The following is a 23,041-nucleotide window of genomic DNA, read 5'->3' on the forward strand; positions in this document are numbered from 1 at the left end:
AAGCAGAGAGGGGTGGGGCGGGGCGGTCACGTGACGGCGCGCGGCGCTGCGGGGCGGGGCTGGCGGGGGCGGCTCGTGGCGGCGCGGCCATGGTGAGGGGCGGCGGCGGCGGTTGGGCCCGGCCGGGGGGGGCCCTGAGGGGGGAGGAAGCGGCCCCGGGGCTGCGGGCGGGAGGGGGCGGCCCAGGGGCAGGGCCGGGGGCAGGACCGGGCCTGGGGCTGCGGCTGCGGCTGCGGCTCCGGCTCGGGAGCGCCATCGGGGGGGGGGCGGCGGCCGGCGCCCGGTGCGGGGGGGCTGAGGGGAGGGGGAGGGGAAGGGGAAGGGGAAGGGGGGGCCCCGGTAACGGCCGTCCCGAGCTGCCCCCTCCGCGCCGCCCCACTGCCGGGGGGAGGCAGCTCCTGGTGGGCCCCTTGGGCCCAGCTGCCCGTGCGTGCGGGGGGGCAGCAGCCCCGCGGTGAGCCTGGGGGCCTCGGGGCGAGAAACGCCTCAGCCCTGGGTAACGGCGCGGGGGGGGTCCCGTTCTCTGTCAGGACTCGAGGCTGCCTCGTTCAGGGGGCTTCTGCGGTGCTTAACGCTCAGTAAAACCTTACACGGCGCTCGCTGCGCCAGGCAGCACGCTGGTTGCTGGTCACTCCGGCTGGGCTGTGCGCAGCGCGCACCGAGCCCCTTCTGAAGCAGGGGTTGCCCAGTGCCTGGGCTTCTGGGGCAGGTTCGCATTTGGGAGGTTGTGTCTGCTGGAATGGGTTAGTGCTGTGTCCTGCAGAGGCGTCTGTGGGGTGGTGAAACCCGGCATGTGGCTAGAAAAATTAATTGGGATGTTTAATTGGCGGTGGAAGTGCTGCGTCCACCCACACTGTGGTCCCTGTCCCCCATGTCAGTGCCCGTGGTAGCTCAGAGGTGGCCCAGCTTTCTTCTGCTTGTCATTTCCGTGGGAAATGGCCTCAGACTCGCCTGCTCTAATGTCCTCTTTCTGATAGCTGATAGCAGGTGACTCAGGAAAAGAAAACCCAAGCTTCCAGCTATTAAATGTGGGTTAATCCCCTCTACCAGACTAGGTTCTATTGCCATTTCCAGTGGCCAGGCTTCATTTAAGCCTTAAAGCAGTGTTTAAGTACCCTAAACTAGACTTGGATTTCTTAGACGTTTATTGATCGTTCTCTAAATAAAAAGCCCACAGCCCCTTGATTCTTGTTAATGTCTCCTGGCTTCCTGTGGCAGCAAATGCCAGCTTAAACATGAAAAATGTTTCCTTCTCTTTGGCTCATCCGTGTGCACTGTTGTGTGACTTAACAGAAGTTCTGGGGTTGCCTTCTGTGTTGCAGGGTTTTGCTTCCAATATGGTACAAAATGCTTAGGCATTTTTTTGGTAATATCAAGCCACCCCGTGATATTTGCAGTGATGTGTTGTGTGCGCTCAGGCTCCATCAGTAGGATGGCGATTGTCCTGATCTTCCTCTGTTGTGGGTAACATTCATGTTAAATGTCTTGATAGTGACTGGGTGGCAGTCCTAATAAAACTGGGAGGAGACAGAGAAACGTGGGTAAGTCTTGTTCGATGAGGTACTAACCACAAGCACGTGAGTGAACAGAAGGAAAAGTCATATATGGAATAGGCTGGAAGTACATCTAAATCAAAGTGCTTAATCACTTGGACAGTAGATGAAAATGCACTTTAGAACAGAAGTGAAATCTTCTGCTCTGTTATGTATACTCTCCATTCAGCTTAAGATACCTGTTTTGCCAGAATACAGACTGCTTGTGAGATTCCACAAGCTTGCCTTGAATCCCGTGTATTTTAGTTGTAGATAATTCTGTTAAATACAGTGATTTACTGATAGAAGTGAAACAAGCATCTTGTCAACACAATGACCCAAAATGATAGTCATCTCCAAAGTGTTGCAAGTCTGAAATATAAAACAAACTATGAATGGATGTCTTCCTGGGGAGATGGGTGTTAGAAACCAAGTAAATCCTACACAGTAGGTGTAATGTTAACTGTGTGTGTTCAAGAGTTGTTATTACAAGGTTGGGCATGGTTGAGAACAACACTTGCAGTATGTTTCATTAATTATCCTCAAGATTGCTGCCTGGCTGATCAAGGTGTGTGCGTGGGGGTAATACCAGTTAAATTCTTCCAAGCTAGTTTGGGGCTTAAAAACAATTTATTTTTTTTTTCCCCAAGGCAACTTACTGTTTGCTAGCATCAAACTGGCAGAAAGCAGCCTTAAGGCTTCTCAAAAAAAAGGCACATCATTAAAAGAACAACCAAACAAAAAACTCCAACACAAACAATACCGAATCTCTGTGTGAATTAAGCTGCTGTGTTGTGACTTCCTTACTGTGGCTGCGATAAGGTGCAGCAGTAAGATCTTTGGATTAAAAAAAAGAAAGCTACAGTTTCTTGTACAGCAGCTGAAGATGCAGCTGAAAGAGGCAGTTCTGTGTCTGCTTCCCATTGCTGCTCTTCCTTGTGGCTTCCAAGGAGAAAGGTAGGAATAAGTACAGTAGAAAACTTCATTAACCTCAATTTTTTTCTTCAAGGCTTGTAGTGTATCTAATGGGGGCTAAGGCCCAAGCATTTAAGTCTAAGTGGCTGCATAATTGATCTCCATTATCTTGTGTTCCTGCGGTAGTTCATACCTCCCTGTACCCAGTGCTGAGAAGGCAGGACCTCTTGTGCCTTGATGAGGGTGCTGCTGCTCTTCTTCCCGTGGCCACGCATCCTCTGCTTCCTCCTGAAGATTGGTGTTTGTAGATTGGAATAGGACTCCACAGCGCAGTTGCGTTTTTGGTTAAATAACACTTGAAAATACCTTCTTTGTTACTAGGTTCCCAATTTGAAGTGGATGATAAAGAGCATGAACAGCTTTATTCAGCATTGTATCTGACAGAACTGGTTTCTAGTGTGACAGGAGCCACACCATCTGTCCCTGGTAGTCCTTTGCTGTGCGTTATCTTCACTTTGTTTGCCTTCTGCTGCTTCTTCCACAAACTTCAGGCTTGTGTGTCTAGCACCTGATAATAACCTGGTCATGTGTGGAAACACCGTATAGTTTTGAAGCTTATTACAGTAAATAAAAAGGGTTTCGGGTTTCAAAGTCTGAGTGTTTAAGGAAGAGCAGGGACTTGCTCAGCAGTGCTGCGTTTATCTCATGTAGAAGCCAAGCTGCTACAAACCCAACACCTCAGCTGCTGCAGTTGCATGCTGGTTGCGATCACTGGTAGGTTATCTCACCACCTGTGCGATGGTGAGATGCTGCCATTGCCCAGCACCGTGTAGTGAAGGCATTCTTGCTATGAACCATCACCTTGCCAGGCTGGTGATAACATGGAAGTGGTTTAATGGAAGAACTCAGAAGCATACTTACTGCAGTCCCAATGTTAAACATAGTGTGGGACCTTGTTGCTCAAATTTAGAACAGGAATGAAAATGCCGTCCATGTCCTCTGTTGGTGCACACAGAATTTGATGCAAAGCTGGCTGGCTCGTTGTAGCTGGGAGAAGTAAGGAAATGGGGGTGCATGTGCTCTGGCAGCCGCACCTTGGGGATGTGAAAATACTGAGTGCTTCACCAAGTGCTTTCACTTGGTGTTCCTCTCAAAAGGCCTGCTTTCCACACCCCTGCTTCAAGATTTTGTGTGCTTATAGGGTGAACAAGGTGAGTGGTAGGCTGTTAGCTCAGCTGGGGCAGTTTTCTTGCTTGCTGGGCGCTTTACAGCCTGGGCAGCTCTCCCAGCACTCTGGGGCCTGGAGCCCTGCAGGCTGCCTGCCGGCTGCGGGACGGGGCTTGGGAAGTTGTGCCTGGTGTTAACATCACTCCGCTCCTCTGACTTGTGCTTTAGCACAGCGGCTCGTGATGTGGTCGGGTTACGTGGCATCTGGTTCAGCAGCGATGTGTGTAAAGCACTGGTGTGAATTCAGGGGGCTGCAGGGTGCGACAAGCTTTTTGGCAAGGACGTAATTCAGCAAGCCAGTTGCGTGGTGTGTGGATTTGGTTGTTGCACACTCGTGCCAGCACTGTCAGTTTCTGTTCCTTAAAAGTTGGATCTGTCATGGAATAAAGTTCAACACCGAATGTAAGGTTCTTTTGGGAGAAAGCGCTTTCAGTCGGGCTGCCTGGTTTGTAGCTGCCGAATTGCCTGGGCGATAAGGCTGCCTGCCCCTACTGCTTTTGCCTTATGTTTAAATCCATTTTTGGAAGGCATGCGCTTTGTGGTTACTTATAAAGAGAGCTTTCTAATGGGTGCAGTCACGCTAATTAGCAGAGGCAACTTTTTCTGTTGACAAAATAGAGGTGTTAATTAGCTATTGTGCATGGTTTGGCTATTACTGAGACCCAGAGAGTCACAGAAGTGTTGGCTGGAAGGAACTTCTATCATGTATGGCTTCTTGCTTGAAGCAGGATTGTCACCGATGTTAGATCAGATCAGCCTTGACTCTTGTCTGGCTGCGGGATTGGAAACCTACAGGGGCAGAGATTCCCCACCTGTTGAGATGAGATCGAGGCAAGAACAATATTGCTTGGCGCTGTCTGCTTTCTGTAAATAGAAAGGGGAAGTAGGGAGAATGTGTGAGAAATGCTCTGTGCCACTCAGGGAACTGCAGTTACAGAAAAGAATCAAGTCAAATGGTGGATATGGGAGAAAGGAGAAAACATGGGTATGTCAAGGCTGCAATGCCCGATCACTGTTAAATTGGTGTTAAATGAAAGCATCTCCTTTTTTTTTAAAATGAAGACCTAAATTATAATATTGATTCTTAAAAGGTGTTCACATGGACTCCAAACGTGAGTTGTGCAACAGAAATCAGTACTGAAGATCCTGTTTTTAAGAACATCGGGATGATGTAATTCATGGCCTGCTAGCTTGTTATCAAGATATCTGGTTAAAAAGAGGAGACCGGGAGCTTTCTGAACACGGTGGGGGAACAAGCAAAAATAGTTGAGAAATTACTGAGGCTGCAGACATGGAGAGCCAGCTGTAGGCATGACTTTGTATGTAAATGGTATTCGTCAAGACTGGAGGAGATGTAATTGGGACATTAAGTCAACGCTTCCATCTCTGGAACCCCAAGATTGGGAGGGGCTGGTGGGCTCTAAGGAGGTGTTGAAGATCAGGCCGAAGCAATAGGTGGATGGCTGTAGGTAGGGAGAGCCTTGGAGGCTCTGTTCTGTTGAGTGCAGCATCAGTTACTGGAGTCACTTACAAGGAGGTGTGTATGGGGTTGAGTTTGGATGGGAGTACACTTAGACATCTTAGAGGGTAACTTGAAAGAAAGAAGCCAGTAGAAACTAACCTCATCAGTCTGGAAGAGGGCACGGAGTAGGTGCAGTGGAAAGGGCCCGTTAATAGCTGGGTTGGGGGGGACACGTAAGTCTGTCAGTATAAAAAAAAAATGCAGTATGGTCCTTGGAAAAGCAAAAGAGCTTGCAAGTTTTGAATGTCAAAGGCCTGGAATATTCCTCGTTGAGGAGAAGCGGGAGGAAGAGGGTCACTGGGACAAGGAGGGGACATCAAGAAAAGACGATTCTCTTCAGTTTTCTATTGCCTTTGGCAAGTCATTTCTGCCTTCCAGAAGGAGCTAACTGTACTTTATCCTTTGCTTTGCTTATCTGGAACTTGTCTTCAGCAGAGCTGTGTGGCTCAGATAGCAGTCTGCTGATAGCTTGTGACTTGTTGTGATCTGAGTGCTCCAGGCCTTGCTTTAAGGAGTAACGACGCTTTCCCTCAGTGCGGTGATGTCTTTGTGTTCTCACGAAACTTTTTGTTGCCAGATACTCCTATTGGATTTTTGACCTACAGATGCTGGAAAAGAAGGGCAGAACTGACCTCGTTCTTTGCACTCTAAGAGACAATGGTGCTCAGAGGCTGTCCATAACTAATCTGTTCCCTGTGCTCAAATTTTTGCAGAGTAAAAAAAAATTTCCCTTAAATATCACATAGCTATTTGACAGCTCTTGACTGGTCACACTGCAGTGCCACTTGCATTGTGTTCTAAACCATGGGGAACCAGTTTGAATCAAGTCATAAGCAGATGATAAAAATAGTCTTTTTTTTTCTTCCAGCCAACAACACAGCAATCTCCTCAGGATGAACAGGAAAAACTCCTGGATGAAGCAATTCAGGCTGTTAAGGTGCAGTCTTTCCAAATGAAGAGATGCTTGGTAAGAATGTGACATTAAAATGCAATGAAGCTTCTCATCTGCTAGGAGTGAAACAGTAAATCAATACTAATCTCTAGTGCTGTGAGGAAACTTAACTCTTTATGCATCTTTGTGGCAGAGCCTTTGCAAATGGATGAGGCAGCTACTCGATGAGACCGAGCCTTCGGTATTCCTTATATGCCTATACCTGCATTTGTCACAGTGTTTCTCAAAATACATTATAAAGGTGCATCTACTTTGGTTTGTGCGTGCATTTGAGTGAGGCTAAACTGAGAATATGCCTGCCACTTGTCACCAGAAGGTTACTGCTCAAATGCATTCTACATGGAGCTACATGATGATAATATATCCTTGTCTATGTTCAGCGTACTGGTGTTTATTCACTGTAGTCTTTTTTCGTGAGCCACAGACTGCGATGCTAGTAATTCATTACCTGCTGAGTAGGATAAACATAGTAATGAACTGCAGACTGATGTGTGAATTCTCCTGTGACTGGAAAAGAAACATTGACTAGGATAGTACTGAGGTATTTGTCCTGACATTTTAGCCAATGCAGCAAGACAGTATCGTGTGAAGCTTTCTTGGGTTTGAGAAACTGCTTAAATCAGCAATGAAAGAGCTTAAATATTCCCATATATTTTCATGGGGCTAGCCAAGCTAACTTTGTAGTCAAATGACAGTAGCAAGAAATGTAACGCCTCTTCCAGTTTTACGCTGTGTGGAATGCTTTTGAAATCTTTGAAGTAGTTGCAGCCGAACTTTCTACTCCTATGTGTGAGTGGATGACCCTAGCAATTCCTTCCATTCTTCTCCAAAACTTAAGGCTGTTTCTTACGTGTTCAACAAGTATGTACAGGTGGTAGGCTAGAAGTTTGTCTTGCACTCTGTGATGCCAGGGAATTGTATGCATCATGAGCACATGTTATATGTGGAGTAATAAACTGTCTCTTTCAGAAGGGAAAGAGAAATCTAATTCTAACAGCGGCTTCTGCTGGCCGTGTGTGTCCTCTGACTGCTAGAGGCTGCTTCATGAGATCTGAGCAAAACACCAGGCCAGATGATTTTTAGAAAGTTAATTACTGTTTGGCTTGCTGAATAGAATTTGAATGGTGTGTGTGATTTCTACATAAGCAAAACCTTTTTTCCAAAATTCTTTCTTACTGTAGCTCTATCTTAAGGTAAGCCTCCTCACCGCCTTCAGGTATAATGTTCCACTTAGTTTGGATGGGCAATGTAGTACAAGCTAGATATTTGCTTTAATTGGAATTATCACTTTTCTGATGTTTAGATACTTAACCTTTGTATGGTTTTTATAAAAGCCAAAAGTGTAGCTTTCTTAAATACTGCAGTTGCCTAGCATTATTTGTGACAGGCTGTTCTTTTTACCTCCCCTAAAGGACAAAAACAAGCTCATGGATGCTTTGAAACATGCTTCCAACAAGCTTGGTGAGCTGCGGACTTCTATGCTATCTCCAAAGAGCTATTATGAGCTCTGTATCCTTTGAAGATTAGAGGACCAAATGGTTGAAATATTGAATTTGGAATGATATGTTCACTTGATTTTTTGTTGTTGTTATAAGGACATCTCCTTAATCTCGGATACGTAGTAGCACTTTTCTCCTCTGTTACTTATCTGGATGTATTGTAAGAGAATGTACAATTGTCTGATCACTGTGCAAGTGTTTTTCCTTTGGTATAAAGTAGGTCTTTAATGTCTTTCATATTTTCCATTGTGAGTCTTCAGGAGTCTAGCTCTATAAAAATGAGCTCTATTAAAAGTTCTGCTTGCAGTATGCTGCCACAAACAAACTGTAAAACAACTTATTTTTTAGCCTTTTGTTTTCTTAGATTCTAACCCTAAGTCAAGTGCCATAATGTATTTGCTTGTCTGTGCTGTCATACCTGAAGAATGGGAGGCTTTTCGTGAAATTTGGGAATTGAATGTGATTATATTTGCATACTGTTTTCTCCACGTGTGCTGCTGCTGATGAGATTCTTCTGTGACATGTAGTATGCCTTTACTTATTCGGTTCCATTGCATTCATTTGCTTGCTATTTTGACTTTGCTTGTGCTTCTTGTTCTTTTCTAATATGCTGAAAATAATAGTTGAAGGCTTGGGGTTAGTTTTGCACATTTATGTCAGTAGTGATGATTTTTTCTAAAGTACTACGCACTTGGGCTTGATTTTTTTGAACCTTGTGATTGTATTTGGAACAGTGTCTTTCTTCCTTGGTGTGAATGAGCAAATATCTCTGTAGATCTGTTGTAGACATTCTGAACTAAAATCCTTAACTAAGAGAAAAAGACATGGCAATTTCTGATGAGCTACACTACTTGGAAGTCTACCTGACGGATGAATTTGCGAAGGGAAGAAAAGTGGCAGACCTTTATGAGTTAGTACAGTATGCTGGAAATATTATTCCAAGACTGTAAGTGTATATATTTTACTTTTTTTTTAAAGACTAGTAGATAATGGTCAGATTCTGGGTTCTGATAATAGACTCTGCGTTCTTGCTTGGCAACAAGACCTGTTTGCAGCTGTAAATATTACCTCTACATATCTTAAGAGCGGATTCCTTTGAGACTTCTGAGAGTTAAGCCAAGAGTGCAACTGCAAAAGGTCAGTTCTTGATCGTGTGCAAAAACGAAAACGTTGGCAGGAAGATGGAAGCACTTGGATGTGGAATAAAGCAGACTCCTGGGTAAGGAGCTGGTCAGTAGAGAACTAACCAGGTACCTCATTCTGATCAGTAAGATCAACTACATGTTTAGTATGTGAGAGAAGGAAGTTGAAAGCTTTTGTAACTTCTAAAAGCTTTGTGTTTCTGAGTATATAGTTCTTAGACTATGGATTAACATGGTAGAGATGATACTGAAAGGCTTACGTTTAAATATATCACTGTAGGACTGGAGTGGATCTTCTAGATATTCAGGGTTAGGACTTGGATTTTGCTTGGCATTGCAGTTTTTAATTCCTGACCACATGGTGGTGCCAGAAAGAGGCTTTGGGTATACCAGGCTGCACCCTCATTCAGACTTTGGGGTTTGGCTGCCACAATGTCTTCAGCTCTGCATAACCACTTGCTGTCCTCCTACCTGCTTGATGCAGGCTCTGTTTCTCCCCAGTGAACACTTCTGTTGTATTCATGGAGTCATATCCATGCATGAATTAGAGAAGTGTGCAGGGTTGAGGCTTTTAAACCACGTATTTGCAAGTTCTGAGGATTGTAAGTTTTATTTCTCTTAAGCTGAAGGGGAGTCAAGTATACTGGTGCACTGGTCCTTTGTGTCTCACGTGTTCCTTCTGTCTGTTGCTGAACATAGAGATGCTGATGGAGTGAGTACAGGCCTGGAGATCTCAGGAGGAGTGTAGTCCACATCCTGCTAGACTACAGTGTGAAAGAGGCTTAAGTGCTTCACCATAATACATACCTTATCTGTATGGGCCACAATTGCTTTCCAGTCTTGCAGGGTGTTGGAAGTATAGACAAGCCAGTCTGAAAGCATTCAGAACTCTGTGCATGCTGAGCATTTATACATTTGAAGTATAAAGCCCTGTAATGAGGTCACCTAGCTGTTCAGGCTTCCTGTGCTCTGTAGCCGAGGAGAAAGGGGACCTGAAAGCTGACACTATCTGAAGTTATGGTACTTGAAGGTATGGTATGTCATTTAATTGCTTTCTGTGCTTTGATAATGCTGTTGGAGTAGAAGTGGGCTGTTGCCTTAAATGTAGTATTGTATTATTACTTAACTATTTATTGTTGTATTCTGTGCCTGTTGCAGGTATCTCCTGATAACAGTAGGTGTTGTCTATGTCAAGTCGTTTCCACAGTCCAGGAAAGATATTTTGAAAGACCTGGTGGAGATGTGCCGTGGAGTACAGCATCCTCTTAGAGGCCTCTTTCTTCGGAACTATCTCCTGCAGTGTACCAGGAATATTTTACCAGATGAAGGCGAGCAAACAGAGTAAGACAGGCACTAACTTTAAAAACTTTTTTAATCAGCATATTTAGATTTCCTGTATGATTTTCTTTAGATTTGAAAGAAGTAGATATGTTAAAATGTAAACCACCTGTCGAGACTACTGAGTTCTGGTAGTTTTGGAAGGGAATTATTAAGGTTTCCTCACTTAAGTGAGGATATGAACAGTTGTTATGAACCCGGACGTCCCACCACATACTTCCCCAATCTCCTATCTTAAGAAAGATATTTACCAGCGGATGGAAAGATGGATACTTTTGACAAGCTTTTCCTGTTCCTAATCTGTTCCTCAATTGCAGCGAAGAAACCACTGGAGACATCAGTGATTCCATGGACTTTGTGCTCCTGAATTTTGCTGAGATGAACAAACTTTGGGTGCGAATGCAACACCAGGGCCATAGTCGTGATAGAGAGAAGAGGGAGCGGGAAAGGCAGGAACTGCGAATCCTGGTAGGAACAAACCTTGTTCGCCTCAGTCAGCTGGAAGGTGTTAATGTGGAGCGATATAAGCAGGTAGGATGTCTGTCCATGCTTTCCAGCTTCTGCTACTTTTTCCACATGAAACCAATTTGGCTTTTCACATCAGTGGCCTAGGAAGTATAACGGCTGTGCTATAAGCTTGATAATCCTGATGCTTCTGGAACTGCTATTAACTGGAATTTCTGAAAGCTAATGAAGATATATAATGTGTTTACAGGCTAAGGATAGGACTCGTGTTTTTTCCCATAAGCTCTTTTGTAGGGTTGGCATGACTTTTTATGACTTCATTTTACTGATTCCCATTTTAATTAGAGAATGAGTTAGAGAGACGTACACAGTGTTCTGTAATAGACTTTACAAGTTCAATGAAGTTATGCTTCCCAAAGCATTTGGTAAGTGAACTGTTCGTTGCGTGAAAAGATAGCCAAGCAAATGTGTGTTATCTAAAGTCTGTCCCTTTTAAGTTCTACCATAGCAGTGCTGCTGAGGCCCCCGTGTAGTTCTAGGTGCCAGCAACGCACATTCCTGAATTTAAAAAAAAAAAAAACAACAAACACAGCTGTCGGTTTTGATTTAATATAATGTACCAAAGGGACAGAGGTTTGGGACCAGCGAATTTTTTCTCTGAAGGATGGAACTGCTGAACACTGAGTCTTTATCAGAAAGTTTTTCTTGTGAAGAGTAAGCTGAGAAGTGTTAGAAATACCGCTCTACTTGGATTAAATGCATCTGTGAATATAAGATCAATGGCTCTATAAACACTGCAAGACTTTTCTTATTACAGATTGTTCTGCCTGGAATATTGGAGCAGGTTGTAAATTGTAGAGATGCTTTAGCTCAGGAGTACCTCATGGAGTGTATAATACAGGTAAGCTGCTTAAATTCAGTTGCATTGTGAACATTTGCATTCAGTTGCATTTTGAACATGGGGACGCTTATTCCTGTGCTTTTAGTCAGATTCAGACTACTTTCACCTCTTCCTTGTGAACTGGAAAACTTTTTCACTGGGTCTCTTACCCAGTGGCTTGATGCGTATTACTCTTCAGTGGGTGGGCAGAGTGGAGAGGTATGCGTTCTGTGTTTCTTCCGTTGCAGAAACTTGTAAACTATGTGAGTAGCCATGCCTGCAGTAAGAGTTGTGGTAGGTAGCTGGGACATCAGCTCACCAGTTTGTCTTGCATCTGTTACTTCACGTGCTTACTCAGACAAGGTCAGCTTTGGGAACCCTAGATACAGTCTGTCCTGTGACTATTTTAATATGTGGCTATCTGATTTTCAGTGACTCTGCTGCATTTTGCTGTTGTGTAATAATGAGTAGATTAAATTTATAACCGGATGACTATGGATCTAAAATTTCAGGTTTTCCCAGACGAATTTCATCTCCAAACCCTGAATCCATTTCTCAGAGCCTGTGCTGAGCTGCACCAAAATGTGAATGTGAAAAATATAATAATTGCTTTAATTGACAGGTGAGTGACCAGGGGGGTGGAAATTGGCTCAAAATGAAATGTGTATTGTACATAAGCAGATAATAATTCTTCTAGCATTTGAAAGCTTTCAATTTTTCATATTTTATTCATGTCTATCTTTGTTTCCATGTTGTCTTCATCTGCAATTAAAGCTGTTAAGAATATTATTTCTATAGTTTCTGCTTGATGGACAGCTTCCAGTGTATCCTGCTTTAAGGACGGATTAAAGTAAACAGATCAAGCCAGGAAACAAGTTATTTAATGTTGACCAGCTTCATGTTTCTGAACTAAAGTGGCAGCAGTATTCTGCTTTGACAACTATATCCATCATAGGTACCTCGAAAACTTGAAGATTCTAGTAGCTAATCTTATATTTACTTCTTCAGAAAAGAGCTAGTAAGAGGTGGAACTACCTTCTTAATTTTTAATTTATGTCTAGCTTCATGTCTTTTCTCTTAAAAGTGTTTTTTTCCTGTGGAGGTACCACTTAAAACTGCTTGCACTAAATTCGAACATGGGATGGCACCACCTTGGAGTATCTTCTGTGTTGTGCATTTGGTGGGGAAGCAGATCTGCTTTTCTTCAATCGGATGTTCGTAGGAAATGATTTGGTTTCCTATGGTTTGTTGCCTGGGCTGAGATTTTTTTGTAGTTTTATTTAAAAACGAACAAACATGGCATGTAAATCTAATTTCTGAGCCTGTCTATTTTGTGAGACTGCCTTCAATAGGATCTTTGCTAGCTTCACAGGATCTTTGCTAGCTTCTTACATTAGCATGTAGCAATGTAACTCTTGTAGGGGGGCTTTCTTTATGTGCCTTCTGCTGTCATGTCTACTTAGAGGACTCGAAGAGCTTTAGTATTACCTCCACAGTAAGCTTTCTGTTTTTACTGTTACAGATGAGCAGCAGTAAACAGCTGACTGGCAGTGAACCTGGTGTCCTCCTAAACTTACCACTGCCATGTTTTATTGTTTGGGCAACTATTAGTGTCTTCTGGAGCCCTCTCCTTTGGAGACAGGATAACAATAAAAAGGGAACAGCATGGTGATTGTCTTATGTAGTATGGCAACTTCTGCTTTTGACCAATGTTAGGCCAAGTGTTGGAGGATATGCTTGTATCAGCTCTTAGAATCCATGTGGGATAGATCTCGTTCTTGTGTTTGGACTGTAGTTTGGACCAATTATTATGTAGTTCAGTACTGTGTATTTAGGACCTGGATGTGCCCCATACAATAGTGCGTGTTGCATTTCTTATCTTGATTTCTGGCATGGAATAATTGAAACTGGACATTAGTGAAGTAGAAGAACTCGTGAAGCTTTCGTACCTATTCCCATGGGTCTTTTCCATTAAAGGAATCTTTTTGAGAAGTCATGTTGCTTTGGGATCCTTCTTGATTTACTATGCTATTCATAGTTTGTAATTATGCTGCCATCTGCCTGCAACTTGATGATATTTTGAAGCCTGTCAGTCCTACCCTCTGAATTGTTGTCGGGAGAAGCTGTGATTCTTCCTGGTTTTAGAAAGTCTGCTTGTTACCACCCCAACACAGTATAAGAGTTGAATTTTTATTTTCTGTGGCAGTGAATATTTTTGGAACCTCACCTTTTCTTACCTGCTTTTTTGTTTCAGGCCCAAAGTTCATTCAGAATTGACATTTATAAACCCTGTAAGAAATAATCTTAAACTTTAATCAGGTGGCTTTTTCTAAATATTTTTGTACATCTTTCTGTAATTTGAAGAAAACAATCTCTTAAAAATTAGAAAGCAAGCATGGTAACACTACATTTTCCTCAAGCTGCAGCTTTGGTAAAGTGCTGACTTCCTATAGCCATTATCTTATTTTTCCTGATTTCTGCAGAGGTGGTGATTCACATGACTTTCTCCTGTTACGGATAGAGGTAGATCTACAACGTCTTCTGGGTGCTTGCTGGATAGCAGTTCTCCTGCTTTGCTTTTGTGTTTTTCTTGAGGAAAAAAACCCCACAAAGCAATCTTCTCCACTTAAAACATTCTTTGTATTTTGCTCTTTACAAACAGTAGACGTACCAAGCATGTTGGTCTGCAATTAGTTTGGAGACAAGGAATATCTGAGTCATAGCTAAGTTTCTCACCACCACCCCCCCCTCACCTTGAGACTATTTTGCAGGAAATGGATGTTTAACATCACTGAGTAGATGCAGAACATTGCTCTTCCTTTAGGTCACTCTAGTTCTTTCTCTGCTGGAGAGACAGAACACTTAACTGCGAGGTGAAGAGCAGAGATTATGAAACTTCTTTCTTGCTCTTTCTTTATCCTGCTGTCACTGTCAACGTTCTTTTCCAGGACTGATATTTACCACTCTCGATTGTTCTTACAGCCTCTAATTTCCACAAATGTCCTTTTTGCTTTGTAATGAAGCTCTGCAATGAAGCTTGTATATACACCTAAAAGATGCGCTTTTTTTCCTGTTAGTGTCTTACTCTGGCCCATATTTGAGGAATGGAGAAACTATCCTGACCAAGCTGCTTTTTTTTTTTTTTTTAGGTTAGCTTTATTTGCACATCGTGAAGATGGCCCTGGTATCCCAGCAGATATCAAACTGTTTGACATCTTTTCACAGCAGGTTGCTACTGTGATACAGGTATGCTGGGTGTTCTTGCATGTGGTCTATTTTTTTGCAGTTACATGCTTTTAATCAACTCAGTGCTGTCTTAAATCTCAGTCTCGCCAAGACATGCCCTCAGAGGATGTGGTATCCTTGCAAGTTTCTCTCATTAACCTGGCTATGAAATGCTACCCGGACTGTGTTGACTATGTTGACAAGGTGTTGGAGACAACTGTGGAAATATTCAATAAACTTAATCTGGAACAGTAAGTAAATGTCTGTTGCATTCTCTGTGGAGTGGTAATTACTTTAAATTCTTGACTTCTACTTTTAATTATGTTTTTGTAAGATAGGAAAGAGTCATGCTTTAGATGTGGAAGATTACTACTCTTGGTCCAAGCTATAGAAGTTCATGATAAACTACAATGGGGAAAGTGTGACTACCCAAGACTTACTCGTCTGTGCTTAAATCATTCTGCATAGCTGTGCAGATGCACAATGTGTATGCCAAGCTGTGTGTAGTCGCTATCTATTCATCCTGTGTGGCACTCTAGAGTTTTTCTCTTGCTTAATTTGCAGACATGGTCTTTCTGTTGTCAGCAACTTAAATCATGCAGTTCCCATTCTATGTCCCAAAGAGCAAGATACGACTCGTTCTGGTATTTTATTTCAAATCTTCCTAGCAGTGGGTTGCTTAGGTGTTGTGGTTATACATCAGAATTGGTATTTAGGCAGACTTTAAATCTGTCTATGTGTGAACTAATAATTAACTGTTTTTTTGCATCTGTTTTAGTATTGCAACAAGTAGTGCTGTTTCAAAGGAGCTGACTAGACTTCTGAAAATCCCTGTTGATACTTACAACAATATCCTGACAGTTCTGAAACTGAAACATTTCCACCCACTCTTTGAATACTTTGATTATGAGTCCAGGAAGAGCATGAGTTGCTACGTGCTTAGCAATGTATTGGATTATAACACAGAAATTGTATCCCAAGAACAGGTATGACAGTCAAGTCAAGTCAGGTATGAAGTCAACTGACATGGAAATTCTAGGTATCTAAACTACTGTTTGAAGAGTTGAAAACATGCTAAATGACCTTGTGCAGAGCATGCTTAGTTTCTGTACCCCTCCATCCCCCATCTTACTAGTACAGGCTTTGTCCTGCTTGATAATTCTGCTGCCCAAGTTCTCAAACACCTTATCTTTACACGTCTTGCCTAACCTCACCCTAGAGACTACTACTTAAGTTTGAACAAAGACCCTGAACCCCCTTAAAGCTAGGCTATTACCCAATGAAGGTTGGATAGTGCTTCTGGAATCTGAATTTTGTTTGTACATTTATGCTGTTCCACTTCTGCTGAGAGGTGCTCTTCTTCAGGGAATAAGGCTAATGAGTCCTAAAGCATCACCAGTTACCAAACATTCCTAGTGCTTTGTCGGCACAATGAACAGCTGTAAAGATGTTTCCAGTTGCTATCAGCTTATGTTCATAGACTACTTGGGTTTAAACAGAGCTTATATTACATTTAACAGGTTGATGCTATCATGAATTTGGTATCCACGCTGATCCAGGATCAACCAGATCAGCCTGCTGAAGATCCTGACCCTGAGGACTTTGCTGATGAGCAGAGTCTTGTGGGAAGATTTATTCATCTTTTACGATCAGATGACCCAGACCAACAGTATCTGGTATGGCATCAGTGCTTCTGAGTGTGTTTGTGCTCTGTGAAGTGTCAGTTTTGCATGCCTTACAATAACGGATTTAGTGTGGCTGGAAGCTAGAGTGTCACTGCTCTGGCACTACGAACTCAATACAAAATGTGTAACAGTGTGAAATGCTGTTTATTTAGAAGTAGTGGGTGAGGACTTGAAAACAATTGTGGATTTAAACTTCTAGTCCCATGAGGTGGTAGTTTGGATGTAACTACATTAGTTTGTGGTAACTCTTGATTAGCATTCTACTTCATATAACTCTCTCTCTAAAAAGCAGTAGGTGAGACTTGGATCACTTAGGTGTTTAATTTCATGAACTTTTTTTCAGTCTTGTACAGGCTGCTGTAAGAAGGGACAGCTCTTTCTGCAGTTAGGTTGAGAATAGAATATATCTGATGCAATTTTTAAATGCAAGCCCAGGCAACCTCCATCTCACTATACAGTCCAGACTGTATCTGTAGTTAGTATAGTACAAGTGTTGCCTAATGCTTATTAATCAGCTGTAGGAAAAAGCTTCATCACAGAGCGCACAAAAAGCTACATATGCTGCACAAATATAATTCATGTAAAGCAACTTGTATGTTTTCTCCCTACACGCACTGAAAACATTGCAACTTACCTGATTACTCCGTGTCTTTCTGATGTTCCCGTCTAATAGTGCGAATTGTTATAGGTACAAATAACATACCTCTTTCAAGAACTCTCTAAGCTTCCAGTGCTTCTGTTTTTAGATCTTAAACACTGCTCGGAAACACTTTGGTGCAGGTGGGAATCAACGTATTCGTTTTACGCTGCCACCCTTGGTTTTTGCAGCATACCAGCTTGCTTTTCGCTACAAGGAGAATTCCAAAGTGGTGAGTTGACCTCTATATATCTCTTGGATACTTGTTTCTTTTTGCTTCTGTGTCTTTAAGAGGAGGGGAGGCTTTTTTTTCTGTCTACAGCTAATAGTATACTAAGACTTGATACAGAATACTAGTGGTTTTTTTCCCCCTCAAAGCAAGTTTTTACTGGAGATGTGATGGATTTTTAATTTAAGGAGGACTTTTTTTAGTAACTCAAGTTACCTCAGTATTTGAGGAATATTTGTGTATTTGAGATGAAGCAGAAACTGGGTAGTTCTGTTTAGTCTGAAGGTGACTGATCATGTTTTTGCATGTAGACCAGAGAACTATGAATACTACAAGTGATGGTGTGAAACTGATTTAAATCTAGATACTGAACTTAAGGAGCTTCTAAATATGTAGTTATACTATTGTAATCCTTCTAAAAGCAAGTGTTTCTCCACAGATTATCTTGTACAGTAGTTGTAAAAGTGCACGCTAAAACAATCACTATTCCATTTGTCTCCTTACGGCTTTCTTACTGGAAGTGTTAGCTTAAATGTGTATTTTTCCCTTATTGTGGGGAAATAAATTAATGCTGTTTGTTTAAAAGCACTTCAAGTTGAATGTTTTAAAATCCTCTTGGACTTCTGATTAACGTTCCAATGAATGACTAAATAGTTTTTTTACACTTCACTACTTAGGCTTTTGCTCAGTTATGTTTTAAGCACAGCTGTGGTAATTCCAACTCAATGTAGACTTCTGAGGAAGGTTTCCATGAGCTGACAGGAAAAATAGATGTGAGCTTTCTGTAAGTAGAAGAAAGGCTTTGTGAAGACCCACTGAGGTCAACACAGTACTGCTAGGGCCACCTATACCAACACATTTAGCTTCAGCAAGCAACTGACTGGAGCAGCATGCAGAAGTCAACATATTGGAGCACTTAACAGATTCTATTTCAACCCAGTTTCTTTTTCTTGTAACAGTGGTCTTGTTCCAGCTTTGACTTGTTTCATTTCTTTAGGATGACAAATGGGAAAAGAAGTGCCAGAAGATCTTCTCATTTGCTCATCAGACCATCAGTGCTTTGATCAAAGCAGAGCTGGCAGAGCTGCCTCTCCGTCTCTTCCTACAAGGAGCACTAGCTGCAGGAGAGATTGGCTTTGAGAATCATGAAACTGTGGCCTATGAATTCATGTCCCAGGTAAATGTCCACCTATTAGTCACTGTCCTGCGCTACCTTGAATTTGGTTTGGGTGAGTTTCCTGAACACTGAAACTCCTAGTGTGATTAAAACATCCAAATTGACAGCTAGCTCTACTAGGTAGAAATTCCTGATCTTCATTCTTGCTTCCCAGAATTAAGCTCCATTGCTACTGATCTGAATACTCAGTCTGATAACGTGGGGTATGCTGCATTGCTCCCTCCTCCTCACATAGTTGGTTTGCTGGAGGAGTGTGGCTTTCTCAATGTAGAATGCTCCTTCATTGCTTCTAAGATCACTTCCCAGCTCCTCTTGTCTAGCTAGTATTGTCATGATCACAAGCATTCTTCAGAGGTTCTGTAAAATTTGTGGTGTTTATTGCTGTCATGTTGGGCTTTACTAGTAAAAATACTTTTGTTGAAACGTTATTGGTAAAGTAGATTTTCAGAATGGGTAATAACTTAAGCCTTTGTTGTTGCGAAGGTCTCCCCCGTCCATATCAAATTAAGAACTGACTTAGTTGATGGTATCCAAATTACAGGCTTTGTCCTAATCTTTCCTCCAATGCCACCACTAATGCACATTAAAATGAATCACTGACAACCTTGTGCCTTTCCTTACTATGTTGTGCTGTGCCACAAGGGCCACTGATAAAATTCTGAAGATGAGAGCAACATGACAATTATGTACCTTCTACTAGAGATAATGGTTTGAGATTTTTAGTCTTGTGCGTTCTCTGAAGGCTCCTTATCCCACACAGCAGCAGTGCAGACACTTCTTACCCGCTCTGTAGTCACTGACCTACCACTTAAATTTTTGCTGAACTGTAGTGTGTATTTCAAAGAGCTAGATCCTTTTCAGTGACTATTTCTGCTTCTGAAGTTTCTTATTTGAACATATGCTTGAAATAAGGAGAAACTCAATCTTCAAATACTATGTGAGGATTACGTTCCTGTACTATTATTACTTAAGAAGTATTTCTTGCAAGACTCATTTCCAGTCTGTGGTTTTAACTTGATTTTGACAGTCTCAGTGGAAGATCTTACTTGTGCATGAAGTTTTTAACAAATATAAAGCTTTATTGTCACGTGACATGCAAGTATATTTTTTTTCCTGATGCTGTTCTAAAGCAATAATTAAGACTCTTGCCTTCTCCTTTGACTAGGCCTTCTCTCTATATGAAGATGAAATTAGTGATTCAAAAGCACAGCTGGCTGCAATCACCTTGATAATTGGGACATTTGAGAGGATGAAGTGCTTCAGCGAGGAGAACCATGAGCCTTTGAGGACTCAGTGTGCATTGGCAGCCTCTAAGCTCCTTAAGAAACCAGACCAGTGCCGGGCTGTGAGCACTTGTGCCCATCTGTTCTGGTCTGGCCGAAACACTGACAAGAATGGAGAGGAGGTAAAAATAAATAAGTAAATAAAATAAAAATGAAGTGACAGCAGTATAACACATCCTACTTCGGTTACGTAGCCGTGCCTTCCTTCTGAAGGCACTCACTTCTAAAGTGGATACGTCACTTCGTGACGTGGTGGAGATATGGTTGGAATGTGTTCCAGTATATGAAGCTAATAAATCTTACAGCAATATAAGGTGCATAAATACAAAAGTTAAGAAACTCAAAAGTGGAAGTACCATGCAGTTTCTGTGAGTGTCAAGGAGTTAAAGACTGACTCTCCAAGTAGTTTGCTGCATTTTGCATGTCTGTATAGTAGCTGTGTTTGTGCATAAACTACTGAACTTCGGAGATGCAAATCGAAGATAAAGGCTGCTTTTCTCAAATGATCTGTTGTATTTATGAAGAGCTGTTTGAAATCTTCTTTAAGTGTGCATTGCCGTATGTGTTGCAAAATTGAGTTTATGGTTTGATACTTGAAGGCTTTCAGCAGCTGTTCATATTACTGCTTGATTGAACAGAATGCTTACCCAGACTATTAAGTCAGGAAAGGTACAGTTCTAATGATAGCTTATTTTGTACAGTTTGTTTTGTTCTATGCAGTCTGTTTTTGTAGTAGACCACTGGGAAATGCCATTTATATGCAAAGGGAAATAAGTGCTATTGTTCCCTATGGTTCTATGTCTTGTAACTATTTTGTTTTTACCTTCTAGCTGCATGGAGGAAAGAGAGTGATGGAATGTCTGAAGAAGGCTTTAAAAATAGCAAATCAGTGCATGGACCCTTCTCTGCAAGTCCAACTGTTCATAGAAATTCTGAATAGATACATCTACTTTTACGAAAAGGAAAATGAGGCAGTGAGTAGAAATATTCTTTAATTTTTTACAGAGCATTTATTTAAGCTCTTTATTCATTTATACCCCAAATCATATCTATTCAGCATGCTCAGTACCATCTCTTGAGAAACACAGGTTCTAGTAATACTAACAGAATAGTCAATTTTTGAAATGCTAGTAAAACAGAAGTCTCCACATTATAGATAAAACTTAATTCTTCCTTACATGAGGAAGGAAAACACTGAACATCTGAAATCTAGCCCTGAACTTGTGAGACTTGGATACTTGAAACATTTGTTTGACAAAAACTGACTAGGACTTGCTGTTTTCTCATCTAACTTCAGAGATATATCTAACTGAACATGTACTCAGGGAAAGATGATTCTCACAGTTGTTCAAAGTCACTGCTAAGAATACTCAAAAGACTGGTGCAAGCTTTATTCTCAAGAGACTAGTATAACATCTCATATGCCAGTCTAAATTCTGCATCTGAAAACTGGGATAGTAGTTGCGGCATACTTTTTTTGTTACTACATAGCTAGTAAATTTATTAAGTTTGAAAAGCTGCTTGATCAAATAGAGATCCATGTCCCCTCTTAAGTCATCATTTAATCAGAAGCAAATTGTAATAAATATCTCTCTAGACATTGCCTCTGAACTACAGGATTTTTAAGGATTTGCCAGCTTCCAGCATCTGAACTGACTTCCTGCTATAGTACTGTTCTAGAATAGGAAATGCTCTATCTGTAGATGAAGGTGAAATACTGAATTTCAAAGCATTGAGCAGATGTGTAAGAATAGTCTCTGATAAAGAGGTGGTCTGCAATTCATTTTGTGCTACAGTGTTCGGTGTAATGCTGAACTTGATACTATAGTCAGCTGTACTTTCCTGGGTAGTGACCAAGTCACTAATAACTTTAAATCTGATACTGCCATCCTGACTGACTTCTACAAGACATTGCATAGACAACTTGTGTGCTTAATTTGTTTAAAGCTTTTTATGTTTGTACTGAATTAGCTGGAGAGAAATACTGGGCTAAAAGTTTTTGTTTTTTTTTTAAAAAAGTATAGGCTCTAATGACTTAAGAGGCTGTTCACATTTGCTGGGATCGGGGGGAACTTAGAGAAATCCAAAAATGGAAGTATTGGGCCTCCTATGAGGAGCAAGAGAAGGCAGAGTCCCAGAGTCCAGTAGTTTGTCTGCATACACTCTTACCAATAATACTATTGATATTTGGACAGTTCTTAGAAATACTAAGTCTGTTAAAACTAATATTTATATGCTCGTACTTAATTGTCAATTACTTTGGTTATGTATACCTTCTCCTGTAGGTGACAATTCAGGTTTTGAATCAGCTCATACAGAAGATAAGAGAAGATCTCCCAAATCTTGAATCTACTGAAGAAACAGAACAAATCAACAAACACTTTCACAACACACTGGAGCACTTGCGTCTGAGGAGGGAATCGCCAGAATCTGAGGGGCCAATTTATGAAGGTCTTGTTCTTTAAAGAAGATATGCACTGTACTTCTTTCTTTTCATTTACGTACATTATGTTTTTTTAAGATAGATTATAGATTGTGCCTTTCAGAAATGTCAAGTTAAGTTAACATTCATGTGTTCAGTCTGGCACTTCAAACACTTGTGTTGAGTACTCTAACAAATTTGAAAGGTTGGACCAGCAACTACAGGTTTCATCAGTTAGCATGGCTGAAACTTTCTTTGGAATCTGTGATATGGTAGGGCTCTTCCGTTTCTGATTTCTCTTGTCTGTTCACTGTTGCTTCTGTAGCACTAGAGTTCTAAACTGGCAGTGACTGTCATCTGAAACTGTGAGCGATCCTTACAGAGCATCAGATTTTTGGGATTATTGTATGTCAGGTTCTGCTTGTGCTTTCCTTTTAATGCAAGTCAAGACTAAGTGTAATATTTTTCCCTAAAACCTAGAATATATTAATGCATGTTTGGAGAGTTTTAAAATACCATGTTCAAAAAACAGAAGTTATATTTTGCATATTAAGGCTCTGTGACATTCAGTGAGGGCCAATACTGTGCACAGGGCATATTTATCAAGATAATTTTGTTCCAAATAGTATAAAAATAGAGAAATTGCAATCTATATAGATATGTATAACCTTCATTACTGTAAATTTAGGGGAAAATGCATTACACAAGTTTATTCAGTATCATGATTTTGCACCAGTGAAACAATAAAGTTGCTATTAACACCTGTTGTTTCATGTCTGTTCAGAGCCCTGTTGAACCTAGTGCTACCTTCTGATAAAGGCCAAGGAACTTCTACTTTGAAGAGACAGAAGAATGATGCTGAGGGGATGTATGTTCACATTTCAGAATACTTTTCTGACTTGAGAGTGGTG

The 23,041-nt window shown here is 41.5% G+C and overlaps 1 protein-coding gene across 1 annotated transcript; it reads left to right on the plus strand.

Annotated features, from left to right (window-relative positions):
* Positions 1 to 24: 24 nt before the first annotated feature.
* Positions 25 to 22,891, plus strand: VPS35 (VPS35 retromer complex component). The gene is made up of 17 exons (XM_080552944.1): positions 25 to 92; positions 6,065 to 6,163; positions 7,561 to 7,657; positions 8,470 to 8,593; positions 9,948 to 10,130; positions 10,445 to 10,658; positions 11,410 to 11,493; positions 11,985 to 12,094; positions 14,622 to 14,718; positions 14,800 to 14,948; positions 15,476 to 15,683; positions 16,218 to 16,373; positions 17,129 to 17,251; positions 18,246 to 18,425; positions 19,591 to 19,830; positions 20,539 to 20,682; positions 21,994 to 22,891. The coding sequence occupies exons 1-17, from the start codon at positions 90 to 92 to the stop codon at positions 22,171 to 22,173; spliced, it is 2,391 nt and encodes a 796-aa protein (XP_080409070.1). The 5' UTR covers positions 25 to 89; the 3' UTR covers positions 22,174 to 22,891.
* Positions 22,892 to 23,041: the final 150 nt, after the last annotated feature.

The sequence above is a fragment of the Anser brachyrhynchus genome, assembly GCF_964034855.1.
Source record: "Anser brachyrhynchus genome assembly, chromosome: 12".
NCBI lineage: Eukaryota > Metazoa > Chordata > Aves > Anseriformes > Anatidae > Anser > Anser brachyrhynchus.